This window comes from Lycorma delicatula, chromosome 9, assembly GCF_047948215.1.
Source record: "Lycorma delicatula isolate Av1 chromosome 9, ASM4794821v1, whole genome shotgun sequence".
NCBI classification, from domain to species: domain Eukaryota; kingdom Metazoa; phylum Arthropoda; class Insecta; order Hemiptera; family Fulgoridae; genus Lycorma; species Lycorma delicatula.
In genome coordinates this window covers 108,712,340-108,726,298 of record NC_134463.1, presented here as the reverse complement: position 1 = coordinate 108,726,298, position 13,959 = coordinate 108,712,340, and the positions used below count along the sequence as shown (strand labels likewise).

At 33.5% G+C, this 13,959-nt stretch overlaps 1 protein-coding gene across 1 annotated transcript in view; it reads right to left on the bottom strand.

Annotated features, from left to right (window-relative positions):
- Nucleotides 1-11,877: 11,877 nt before the first annotated feature.
- LOC142330236 (DNA-binding protein Ets97D-like) overlaps nt 11,878-13,959 on the bottom strand; it is a 32,088-nt gene continuing 30,006 nt past the window's right edge. Inside the window, exon 10 of the mRNA XM_075375391.1 lies at nt 11,878-12,127. Within this exon, the coding sequence (XP_075231506.1) occupies nt 11,951-12,127 (177 nt within the window). The 3' untranslated portion in view covers nt 11,878-11,950. The remainder of the gene's footprint in view (nt 12,128-13,959) is intronic.

Below are 13,959 nucleotides of genomic sequence, written 5' to 3'. Positions count from 1 at the left end.
GGAATCTTGGAGAGCTGCATCAAACCAGTCAAATGACTGAAGAAAAAAAATTTTCATCACTCAGAAAAAAATCTTTTTACACAAACACAAAAAGTATTCAATTTAGGACAACTAATAATCCCATTCCGAGACGCCACCTGACAAGGCAACACGCCCGGAGAGCCTAGCTGCTGAAGCGTGCCTTAGGCACGCCCTGTGGCACGCTAGTATTATGGTAAATTTCAAGGTTTTTAAAATACAATTTGATTTCATGAACACTGCACAATCGCTTAGATAGATTTTTAATGTACAATCTTTCCCAACATCCTTCCCCCTTCACGCAAATCCTAAACACCATTAATTATAGCTCACCGAGTTGGTCTAGTGGTTACTCGTCTCACATATCAGCCGATTTCGAAGTTAAGATTCTAAAGTTCAAATGCTAGTAAAGGTAGTTAGTTACTTTTATACAAATTTGAATACTAAATTGTGGTAGATACCTGTGTTCTTCGACGGTTGGGTTTCAATTAACTACACTTCTTTTAGTTCGTGGAAATTCACGACCACAGCTAGAAAGCAGAACGCAGGCGGCTTTGTCAACCGCCGAAGGCTGGATGGACATACACAATTTAAAGATTTCTGTGCCCAAGACGAAGTTCATGCTTCTGAAGGGCGCAGACAAATTATCATGCAGTCGAAACCCCCACATTAAGTATAAAGGCTGTGTAATCAGCCGAGTAAGGGTTCATAAGTACCTAGGTGTTTTGTTTGATGACAAGTTGCTTTTTAGCAACCACATTAAACAAGTTGCGGCGCACGCTGTCTCTGTGATGCACAAACTTAGAAGGATTGCTCGGAAAGACTACGGGCTGTCTGGTCGCCAAATGTACTCGGTGTACCGAGGTATCTTCGAGAGTATGATCGCATACGCGGCGCCAGTTTGGGCGCACAGGTTGGATAGAAATAGAGCACTGCTTCAAAATTTAAGGAGTGCCCAGCGCAGAGCCTTAATTGTATGGACTGGTGTTTTTAAAACAACCTCCTACGAGGCTACTACCGTATTGGGAAAGGCTCTCCCAATCGATTTAATGGTGAAAGTTCGAGCAGCCATGTGGAAGTTGCGAAGAGGTCGGGAAACCGAGGTATTTGGAATGCGGTTTCGGGCCGGGCTAGAACCGGAACGGAACGGGTATCACAATGCACCGGGTTTAAATTTCGAACAGTTGCCCATTTCCCGCCTGCGGAAGAGGCTTTGGAGCCTCGCGATGGAGGCATGGCAGCATGAATGGCACACCACGACTAAGGGAAGATCTCTGTATAGATTTATACAGGATCTGCGGGGATGGTATGCCTCGAGTTCATTTTTAAGGGCGGCGGGTGCCCAAGTGCTCACCAACGATGTGAATTTGATGCAATATCTGTTCAGGTTTCGCCTAGCGGGTGATGAGTTGTGTGTCTGCGGGGAGGTCCAGTCAAACGAACATCTAATGTTCGACTGCCCTGCTCTTGGGGGGGCCAGAGACCGGGCCACCCTGGAACTTAGAGGTCAGGGGGAAAACTGGCCGCTCATAAACGGCGAGTCAATGTGGCGTGAGCCGCATTGTCCGACCGTGTCGGAGTTCCTCGATGAGGTTGCGATGTTTAACCGTCATCGTTAGATCGGTTAATTTAAATGGGATTTATTGATTCCTGTAGCGTGTCTGTGGGAAGTCTTCCTTGAAATAATGCTGCCATCAGCCAGTAATAAGCTCCAAGCGCTTTAAATGGTGGACAGGCACTAGCTGACAAACAGCGACCGAGGCGTGGCAGCTTAAATTGCCGTCTTTTTAATGTATAACTCTATAGTTTTTGTAACAAGGGGTACGCCTCCTCGATCTAGTTTTAATGTGACAAGTGAGCGGAAGGGACACATAAAGCGGGTGCTGTACGGCACCCAGCTTAACCGCTCGCGCAAGTTAGGAGCTCACTAGGAGCATTATGAAAACGAGGTCGCAAATCTGTTTCAGAGCCACAGTAGCCGTTTTTTGGCACGGAACATTTGGTCTATGCTCTAGGGCGACCGAAAGGGGTGGTGGCGGGAGAAATGCCGGCTAACCAAAAAAAATAACCACACTTCTCAGGAACGGTCGACCTAGGATTGTACAAGACTACACTTCATTCACATTCATACATATCATCCTCTGAAGTAATACCTTACGGTGGTTCCGGAGACAGGAAAAATTAAAAATTACCATTAACTTGTAAGATATTTCTGTGGTAGAACCTAAGGGGCTTTAGCACAGGAATCGATTCTAAAAAGGACTCTGCGAGTGAAAAACTTTGGGACCTCCTACTATAAATAACTAAACCTATTAGAAAATAATAATAATAAAGTAAAATTAACATTCGTATTTCTACAAATCTTTTACTGTAACTGTAACCCCGAACGACCGTGAAACGCTTTCGATTATTTAGTGACCGTTTAATATTTAAAGGATCAAAACTTTTATTATAAATTTCAGTTTTATTTAATTTAATTTTAGTATATTTGAAAAGTTATATTTTAGATCTATTAACCAACCGTTTGCAAAATATTTTTCAGTTTTTTTGTCACCGATTTTTTTTCTGATAAATGTTTTTTTAAACCTCCGGCACCACCGTTCAGGTAATGCTTCAGAGTACGAGATGAATGACAATTTTTGTGGGGTGTGAAAATCGCCATGCCTGACCGGGATTCGAAACCGTGACCTCCGGATGAAAGGCCGAGACGGTACCACTCGCGCCACGGAGGCTTTTCTGATAAGGTAGAAATTACAGGTCCGTACTAATTTCACTTAAATCCAGTAGACGGCACAGCATACGGTAATTTTATACGGATCAATACCACGTTGATAACTTTACAGATTATTAAGCGACTTAATAAGGTATTTTTGTAAGAGATTAAGATCATTATTTGATTTATAATCAAATTTTGGGATTTCATAACAACATACTACAATAAACGTTAAAATTTTACGGATATATTAAACGAACTAACTGGATACAGATAAAAAATAATTCGGTTAAATACTTCATAACCTAACCTTTTAACAACGTCTACGGAGAACTACATTTTACAAAGAGATTATAATTAATTGCAAAAGGCTTTCTTACAAATAAGTTTGATTAATTTAATAATAATTTTTTTATTATTTTTAAAAGCGAATCATAAACGCCAAAGCATCTTGAATTTTTTCAGATCCTTTGACAGTTTACAATTGAGCACAAAAATATCAGATTACTTCCAATATCCAGCGATTCTTTAAGACTTTTTTCCGCTAATCACTATTTAGTTATTTAAATTGTAACGATAGATTTTTTCCTTAATTCTCAACCCCTATGCTTTACAGTTTGCTTCTATTCGTTAATTTTACTCTGAAACTACCTTTTACCATTTCTCTCTTTATTAAAACCGGTTTACAAATAAACATTGTTTTTTTTTTATCTCGTTCTTAATTCGTCTAATCGATTACTTCAACCGCTACTACATGATAAAAAGGGTGATAATAAATCGCAATCATTACAGTTGTTATAGAGTAATAATTACTATTAATTATAAAAATTCTTGGATCGGTTTCTTTACTATCACAGAACTGCATTTGTAAAAAAATATTATAATATCGAAAAAGTATATATTTACCGATAACACGTGAAAGACTGGAACCGGTAGTATACTTTTCTTTCTAACGCATCTTTTATCCTTGAATTTATCTAGTTTCTATCGCTGTTTCTAAGTTCCAAGTTATTCGTTGATTTTGTAAACACCAAAACCTATCGGGTAAATTAAACACCAAATTTAGAAGCTATTCAAAAGTATACCGCGATTCAACTCTTTACTAATTACTTAAAAAGTTTTCCCAATAATAGGTCTTATTACATAAAATATCTCGACAATATAACAGCAGATATAATTGGAAGAATCGGGCCCAAACTTGACCTTTTACCTCAGGGAATTCCCGTTTCCCCTTTTTCCCGATAGTAAATTCCCTTTTCCCTTTAAAACGCTACACGATCGCTACGTAGATCGCGTAGCGATTTAGAAGGGAAAGGGAATTTTCCACTGGGAAAAAGGGAAAAGAGAAATTCCAAAAAAGCGAAAAACGGGAAAGGGAATTCCCAGAGATCAAATGTCAACTTTGGGGCAAGTCCTCCGATTATATCTACTTATGATTCTCATATGGCGTCGATTAAAAATAATTTACTGCTGTTGAATTCGTAGAAATTATCCAATTTAATAGCTACTGTATTCAGCATAAGTACCTATACAAGTTGAGAGTACGCCCTCTTATTCCTTATCTACAAAACACAGCATAAATACGGGCTTATAAATATAAGAATTTCTTTTACATATTTACGCATGCGTGCTACGTATACAGATTTGTCATATATAAGACCAACCTTGCTCGGCAAATGGAGTACACCGATCTATTACGTAGACTAAATATAGCTTTTTAGCTTAATTATTTAATAGAAATTAAATTTTTTTCATACGGTATTGTACTGTCTAGAATTATTATTAAAAAACGTTTAGCTAAAAAAAATATTCCCAAAATCAAATTTTAAATGAAATCACAAGGATACCGAACGATATCTTCGGCTTCATTATTCCCGGAAAAAATCTGACGATCGAATTTTACCCTTCATAGAAAAATCTAGGAGATTCGTCATTCGATTTTTTGGAATCGCAGCGTTTATATAATTTTATCGTGTGACCGTTTTAATACGGACTGTTACGTTTTCACCCCCTCTTGCCGTCGGATGCTGAAACCTAGAGGTGGCTACGGTGCCCGCAGCAAACTAAGGTCACGCCACTCTACGTCACTAGCTGTTCCTTCGAGCACTGTACCTAGCGTCTTATACCGATCTGCACTCACACCTGACCCAAGGCGGTCGTGTCCGGATGGACTCCCTCTTGTTCTTGTTCGGATGAACATTATCTTAAGTTTTATTTAGTTTACGTTTGCCATCTTTAAAGTTAAGTTATAAGTTACAAGTGTTACGTTACAAAATTATTTTAAACCGCCAAGACGGCGTACAATTAAACAATCCATTAGCGATCGACAATCATTCGTCACCTATGAACACATAGAGTCCACCCTCGCTCTAAAATCTACCGCAACGCTGTTAACCAAGGGCGTCCCGTCGACGTCGGACCGCGGACTAAAATTATTGCTTTAAATGTTACGGTTTTTATATTCAAAACAAACGCGATAACAAATTTGACGGTATATATTGAAAGTCTTAATCTGAAATAAATCGCTGTAATATTTTAATATAATTATTAAAAATTAATGAAATTCCACAGTAAATATTCGACTCGATAAATATTTCCAAACGGGTAACGTTATATCATTCTACTTTTCAAACGCAAGTATATTTTAACGGGTAATCCTAAAAATACACGCGTACAAAGTTAATAATTTTCGTATGAAATTTTCTAATAGCAGAGGCTAACGTAGGAATATGTAAAAGAAATTAAGATACCGGCGTTCACTAATTTTTAATAATAGTGAAATTCGATGAAACTTTATGTAACATTTGCTCCTTCGTAACGGTCACCTAACGCGCATAAAAATAATGAAATACGATCCGAACACGATTCTAATCCTCCCAAAGAAAAGCTAAAAAAATAAACCGATGACAATACACATTCATCCTTGCATGTGGCGAATTACAATTAAGTTTTACTTTACACCGGCTGGGAACGATATAGCCGGGCCCGGTACCGCTCTATCCTGGTAGTTAGAGACGATGGCACCACCCAGAGTCGTGGTAATGCTTAATTGCGGGTCCGGCCACGGCAGGAGGGGTTGGTGAGATAGGAGGTTTAGTCGATATGCCGCAGGCACACACACGCACTTCTAATAACATCATGCGGAACCTGTTAGCGAGTCCGACACTTCGCCCGTAAATGGGGTTCCTCTGACTCACTGAAAAAAAAGTTTTATTACACCGACGGATTACGTTAGCAAATAGCTAAACCGAAGTCCCGACTTCAAAACGTCCCTAACCGATCAAAAAATCCCTACTTCACACCGATTACAACCGTAAAAGAAACCGACAATTATTAAGGCGGTAAATTCCACCCGATCGTAATCCCTGTTCTTTTAAAAAATCATAACGTACGAATGAAAATTACAGATTGTAATTCAACAAATTTTGACCGATAAAAATTCGTGCTCGACCTGAATGCTATTATACAACATATCAAATACGATAACAAATCTTTATACTTTATCAGATGCATCCGGGCATCAGCCATCCGGGCAAGAATTAATTTTGACCGATTACTAGAGAGAGAATTATCATCACCAATATTTTATCCTACAACCATAATAAAAATATTTGTAATTCATTCATAATTCAACATTTAATGTCGTAAAACTTTATCCAAATTTTACGAAAGAAATACGAAAACGCTTTACAAAATTCAAAATCAAACCGATGCTTACGGTTGTTGATTCTACTGTATCTTGTGGAAAAAAACCGGAAGAGTAAAGTTATGATGAATGAAAAATACAACATTTACTTAAAATATTAAACGAAAAAATGTTTTACGAATATTCGAAAAACCCAAAAATGTAAATTTCAATAGCCGGTAGGAAGAAAAAAAATACAACCTACGAATGTATTACAAAATTTTGTAATTATTTGTTATTTTGTAATTTTTTTTCTATTAAAAAATATCAACCGAAAAAAAATGTGCGATTGTCCAGCTTCAGTTATTTCTTCATCGACGTATTAAAATGAACGTGTATCGTAATAATTTTTTCTTTTCTTTTTATTAAATAATAAAATTACTATTTTATTACATTTAATATTAATTTTTGAAATCAAGATGCCCGACTAACGAAATATTAATCAAACATTTAATATTAGCATATTACAGTTACCATTTCGAATATTAATTTTTCTTTTTTTAAAAATTTCGGGGCTCGTGCAACAGAGATATTTTTAGCGATTAAAATATTCACTAAAATTGATTTTAAATAAATTAAAATCGAAATTAAAAATATTTTTTTTCCGTTTCTTTTTTTTAAATTAAGGAGCTCTCTTATGAAGGGAGGTGTATAAAGTTATTTCAATGACTGTTTAACAAGTTTGTTTTGATAGTTAAAAATTTGCGATTGAAAAAAGATTATGTTTTTTATTTTGGGAGCTGCCATACTCAAGGGGAAGCGGTTGTAATAAAAATAATTTTGAAGAAAATAATCCTGAAGTGGTGATAATAAATTAAAAAAAGTAAATTTTTAAAATCGTTAAAAAAACACTAACGTACAACCAAAATTATAAATAAACAAAACTGTAATTTCCTAGGAAAGGAATAAAATTTTTAGCTAATTTTTTTTAAAGAGTAAGAGCTATCAAAAATTTAGGGCATTTACATTCTAAATGGATGTATAACTTGCGAGATGGATCTAAATTTAAAATAAATTTAAAAATAAAAAAATATATTTTGTTAACGCACGCAGTTGGAATGGAGTTAAGGTTCAACTCCTAATAAAGGCAAAATCCTACGTACAATACTTTAGGAGCTTTTATTTGACAATGGATGAAAAAATGTTTTGAAATATTTAAAAAAAATTTAAATAACAAAAAAACTGTGGGGGATGGAAAAATTTCAAATACATATTTGAAAACAGGATAAAAAACTGCATTAAGTACACCTACTGGCACTCATGAGACAAAAATCATGTTGGCCAGTGGATGTGTGTTGCTGGATTCAAATCCAGCTCACACAGTGACAGACACTTGCAGTTCATAACTCATTAAAGTTTCTGCTTCAGTCAGGAAATCTCCACTACCACATTTTTTTTCAAAATGTTTCGAGATGAAATATATCTAAAAACCTTCCATTATCCCAAGAAACATGGGGAAAAATTTAGTTGCGATTGATTGGGTAGTTTATTTGCTTAATCCAAACAAACAATAACCCTCTTCCTCTTTATACGATAGTATAGATCGGGGTAAATGTTTAACATGTCTGTATTATGCAAGTGTTCCTAGAGATTAAAATTTCCTATCTGTAATGCTAGAATTTGTTATTTGCCTATGTAATTTTAGAGTGATAATAAAAAGCTTCAGTAATATAATTTTTACCCAAGACTTATTACCTAAAGATAATTTCATTTAATAATGAAATCTTTCCCCAAGATTAAATTTCTGGTTCTCTTTCTCAGTATTTAAACACAAATAGTGACTGCAATCATCTGTCCATAAGTTATTGTATCTTTTTCTACATTAATCAAAGGTCAATCAGCATTTCAACAGACATTGAGGTGAAGCAGTCAACCCTATCTTGGACTCTATATACGATAAATCTTTCTACATTGTGGGTATTCAGGGCATTACTGAAACACTGTGATAAATGTAGCAGGGAATTACATCAAGAAATAAAAGAATTCTTTACTATCATAAGTGTGTTCTACATTTATTAAAAATTAATAATCCCAAATTAACCTGAATGCTCATCATATTTACCTACTTTCTTATTAAAAAAAAATCAATTAATCTGAACTAAGGCATTACTATAAAATATATTTTTTTAAAATCTCCAGTAGTCCATTGTGGGGCATTACTAAAAACTCCACATTTTTAAGTGTTGGTAGCTTTTAAAAATGTTCATAATAAGAATTTCCAATATGTTGTAGTAATGTACGATGTGAAAAATATTGAATAAATGTGTCAATAAGTACATGTATAAGCAATGTATGAGGTTAATGATTGCGATATATAACATTAACACATATACATAAAGTAATATTTTGCAATAAATAAATATGGGTGTAAAGCAAATAATAAGGAAGTAATCAATGTATAAAACAATGCACATTAGTGTGAATGGGCACAGTCCTTGTTTGACGTAACTTCTGAGCAAATATGGAAAAGATTAAAAACAAGATATTTAAAGGCTTTTTATAGAACAGTCTAATTATGTAACATTACACAATTATCAAAAGCCAACATAAAAGATAAATTTAACGTTGCACACCAATAAAAAAAGATGTGTTGTCTCAAATAATAAAAACTGTATAGAATTTCATAAAGTTTATAACTAAGCAAATTGCATCCTAGCAGCAAAATAAACAATTAAATTAATTTTTTACAAACCACTTTGTTTTTTTCTAAATTTGGTATTTTCACAGAAATTGGTAATTTAATAAACTCTTTTAATTCTTAATTTGCAAAAATTAGAATTATAGAGATGAATTACCATCTACGTTATTGACATAAAATGAAGTATGGCAATATACTTTACTTTAGTAGTTCTTTTTATATCACTGCATCAGATGGTAATATACAATGTCTGTTAATAAAGTAATGAGTCTGGTTCAGAAAAATGTATTATTTACAATCCAATTATATACGGACTCCTTCACCTTCGAAATAGTTCTCCAGGGAAGCCACGTAATGCTTCAAATGCAATTTACGTAATTCTTCATAGCAGTGTTGGAACTCAGAAACTGGAATATCCTCAGAGGGTTGGTTACATTTTTTTAATGTTTTCTATTGTTTCAAAATAAGTGTCATTTGAGGTGTTTTTTTAATGTTGGAAACAGGAAAAAGTCACAGGGACTAAAGTCAGGTGAATAAGATGCTTGAAAAAACTACAGGAATGTTTTTCTTTGCCAATAACTCATTAATTGGGAGTACAGTGTGACAAGGTGCACTGTCATGGTGCAGCATCCAATTGTCTTTGATGGCTGGGCTCACATGGGCAACTCTTTTCCGCAGTCTTTCAAGAAATTCTCAGTAAACATATTGATTTACAGTCTGTCCTGTAAGCAAAAACTCCTTATGGACAATGTCATTACTATCGATGAGAAAAATTATCATGGTTTTTGATTTGTTCATTTTTGATTTTTTGAAACATGGTGAATTTGAAGTGTGCCACTCCTTTGCTCTGGCATTTTGTTTCTGGGTCGTACTTAAATATCCAAGATCCATCACCAGTGATAAAATTTTTTTAGAAAATCACGATCAGTTTCAATTTGCCCAAGATCACAGCGTACTTCCACCCTATTGTTTTTCTGTTTAACAGTGAGGTCTTTTGAGACCAATTTTGCACAAATTTTTTCATATTTAATTCATTTGTCAAAATTTGATGGACTGTGATATGGTTCAAATTCAATTGTTCTGCAATCATTCTGTCAGTTAATCTGGTCATACCATATCAAGTCTCAACACTGTCGTCACTTTTTGATGCTAACAATATTCCAGAGCATGGATCGCCGCAACTGATACCCGGCCATCTGAAAATCCTTTAAACCACCTAAAAACTTGGGCTCGTGACAGAGCGTCATATCCACATACCCCCTTTTCAATTTTTAAAATGTATTAGTAGCATTCTCACAGAGTTTAACAAGACTTAATTGCACAGTGCTGTTCTTAATTAGTATCATTCATTTTTGTAAAACAACAAAAACTTGATTCACAAAAGATTTGTTTACGTTTCATGTGGCAACAGTAGATTAAAAATATTAATACTTAATATAAATTAGCTGTTTATATAACCATATGTTTACTAGTAACTTTACAGTGTTGCCACTTTGGCTGCCAAGATAAACTAGTCACATTACTTACAGTTTCAATATTTTAAATTATGTAAAAACATTTTGATAAAGCAAAGATCTCTGAATGTGGATTTAAACAAAAGTAGCAAGTTAAAAAACTAATTTTATTAAATACTGATTATACAAAGATTTCTCTATGTATCCAAAAACCATATTTGGGATAATCATTAGGCAACACTTAGTTCAAACTTATCCTTGCTACATGACACTGTTGATAAGTTTTACAGCAAATTTCTTCATATTCAATATTTCTCCTACACAATTTTCCATGAGCATTTTAGATACACAAAATTTAAGTTAACCATAATTTTTTTTACTACTACCTGAAAAAGAAAAAAGTAAACTAGAGCAATCTTGACATTTATTAATCAGTTTCATTAAGAGTAAAGTGAATATTTAAATCATATTGCGTTGAAACATAGATCTGTTGTAAAAGGGTTGACTGTATGCAGCACTATAGACTGACATCTAAAATTGAAAAAAATCAACCAAAATCTAATGCATACAGGAAGTGTTAGAAAATGTTATCTGGAGCCAGAATGGCCTCAAGCTCACTAATCGTATGAAGAATTGAAAAAAATAATTTGCGGATTACTGTAAAATACTAATTTGAGTTTATAGTACAGTAGTACCAGTTAGTTCTTAACAATCCCTACCCTTTATTGTTAGTTAAGCAACAACTTAAGCATTGCTTAAAAAATCTGACAGTGAAATATTAGAACACCTACCACACCACATGCAGTCACCAGAGACTTTCATTTGTTTATCAACCACAGGAAATTTTAGGTAGCATGACACTTTGGAAGTCAGAAAACTGAAAAACTATTTAAATTAAGACTTTAAATTAAAATGGTGATTATGTAGAAAGATAAATAAGAATTTGCATAGAGAAAGTGTCAAAGAAATATATATTTTTTAAATTATCACTAGATTTAAATTATTACAGTCAAAATGTTTCTAACTTTCTGAATGAATATAGCAAAAAAATATTTTAGTCTTTTTAATGTCAAAAATTTATAAAACTGACAAAAGTTTTATAAAGTTGCTATGGATAAGTTTTACTCTTTTCTGTTAGTAAATGAAAATCAGCCTAGTACTCTGACTTGACAATTAGAGGCTATCCATGCTAAGAAAATGGTGCCATGACTGTAAAATGAAGAACAGTATCTGCTTTAATTACTTCCTCCAGTGGTTCATATGGAAAATGAACTAAATTTCCTTACATTATGGCAGAGATAATTTTCCTTCAAGAAATAGTACAAATAAAGCAAACTGGAAAGTCTTTTTATGAAATAAAATTATAAACTAAAAATAAGACTTTTTTATTCAATGTAAAAAAAATACTTCACAAAATTTATTAGTAACAAAAATTAATTAAATTAATTATAAAAATCATAATCATTCTCATTACTGCCAAAGAGGATGCTGTTTGATTCTTTGTCAACAATTAACTTTTTCTCTGCTTCGATAACACGTAAATTTAATTCTGAAGCACTGTAACCTAACAATGATTTTAAATCACAGACAAATTTGTATACAAATCTCTTACCATGTACCTGTAAAACAAAACAATAAATATTAATTACATAAACATCACTCATTAACTGAAACTTTAAGAAAATAGCCTTCAGAAAAAATGTATTAAATAAACAATAAAATAGAAAGAAGTAACTACGAATGAACAAAATCAAATTTAGGCGAATATGTAAATTGTAATATATATTAATATATAATTAATAAAATATTATAATACAATTATAATATTTACCACTCCGCCGATCTTTGTGGCAGAGTTGTAGCGTCTCAACCTTTCATCCGGAGGTCCCGGGTTCAAATCCCGGTCAGGCATGGAATTTTTCATATGTTACAAATTTCCATATCCCACACACAAGCTTCAAGCTTAGGTGGTGATATCATCAGTCAAAAAAAAGAAAAAAAAAGGATTATATGTTAATAATATACATAATTATAATATAATATTATAATTATTAATAATATAAATTTATGTAACTACAAAAACAAGATCTGTACTACTTTCAATAATTATTTTACAAAAATCCTGTCCAAAGGAACTGCAAAAACTTGACTTCACCATATTCGGAATATCTAATTTATAACAATCTGGAATATATATCACAAAAAATAAGGACAAAAGTACTTGAAATCGAGGAATAAACTGGTACCAATAGAATATCAACAATGATGCAAAATGAAGCTCCATTTTTTATGTGAAATTGGTTTGATAGGCAAGAGTTAAATTAAAAGAAAAAACTTAGATAAACATCTATACAATCAAAAATCTGGGTTTCTAAGACAAGAGTTAGCACAACCCCACTCCAAGGCCAAACATGTGGGTATAAGTTACCAGTCTGCAAATAAAATTACTTTAAAAAGGGCTATCTTATTTACTTTTAAATTAGCTTTATTACAGAAAAATTACTGTTATCTAAATGTAATACACTTCCTGACCGAATAAGTTTTTCCTGGTTTTTAAGTAGCATACACTATTATGGTCATTAGCCACTAATAGTATCAACAGCATGTACCCAACATTCCTACTATCTTTAGTAATCTATAAGAAATGGTTCAGTGAAAGTGGTTTTGACTATTTTATTTCATATATTCACATCCCTCAATTTTCAGAATGTCATTGTGACTTGTTTCAGATGTGGGACTATCAGCTTGAAAAGTAATGCAGTTACCAATATTACCAAGAACACTTCTAGTTATTTAATAATAAAGTTGTACATAAAAGAACATTATGTGCACATTTCTCAGATAGTTTATCCCACTGATTTCAGTGCCCAACAAAATTTTTTTTTAATGTTTCCTTCATTTCATGAGTCAAATCTTACTTATTTTGAGTTGAGAAAAACAAATACGACAAAGAAAACTTTTTATTGGGCTAGTTTTTGTGATATACAGTAGGTGGAAGTTTTTTTATTTTAAGGGATAAGAGAAAATGATACCTTTTAATTCATTCACCAACACAGAAAGTCCATTTGACATTTTTTTAATGACAGCTATATTCTAACAGTTCTTAATTGATGGAAGAATACCTGGCAGTTGGTTGAGTCTGAAGAGAATCATGTGGTGGCTTCATGGGATTGTCTTTTGGCTTTCCTCTTGTAAGTTCCAGAGCATTCCTATACACAGACCAGCAGTAATCCACATTGCTTCATTCCAACATGCCTGATATCTTTATTCCTTTACAGAAATATCCTGATGGAATCATTCTCAGTGTTCATCACTGACAATTCCACAAGTAGGAGGGAAAAGTCCAGGTGTCAGTGGAGAAAATGGATTTTAAGAGACATGTTGCATCCGAGTTGATGGTATTTTTGCAGAAGTACTGTCACCAACCAACTGTAGTTTTCATCTCTTTTGT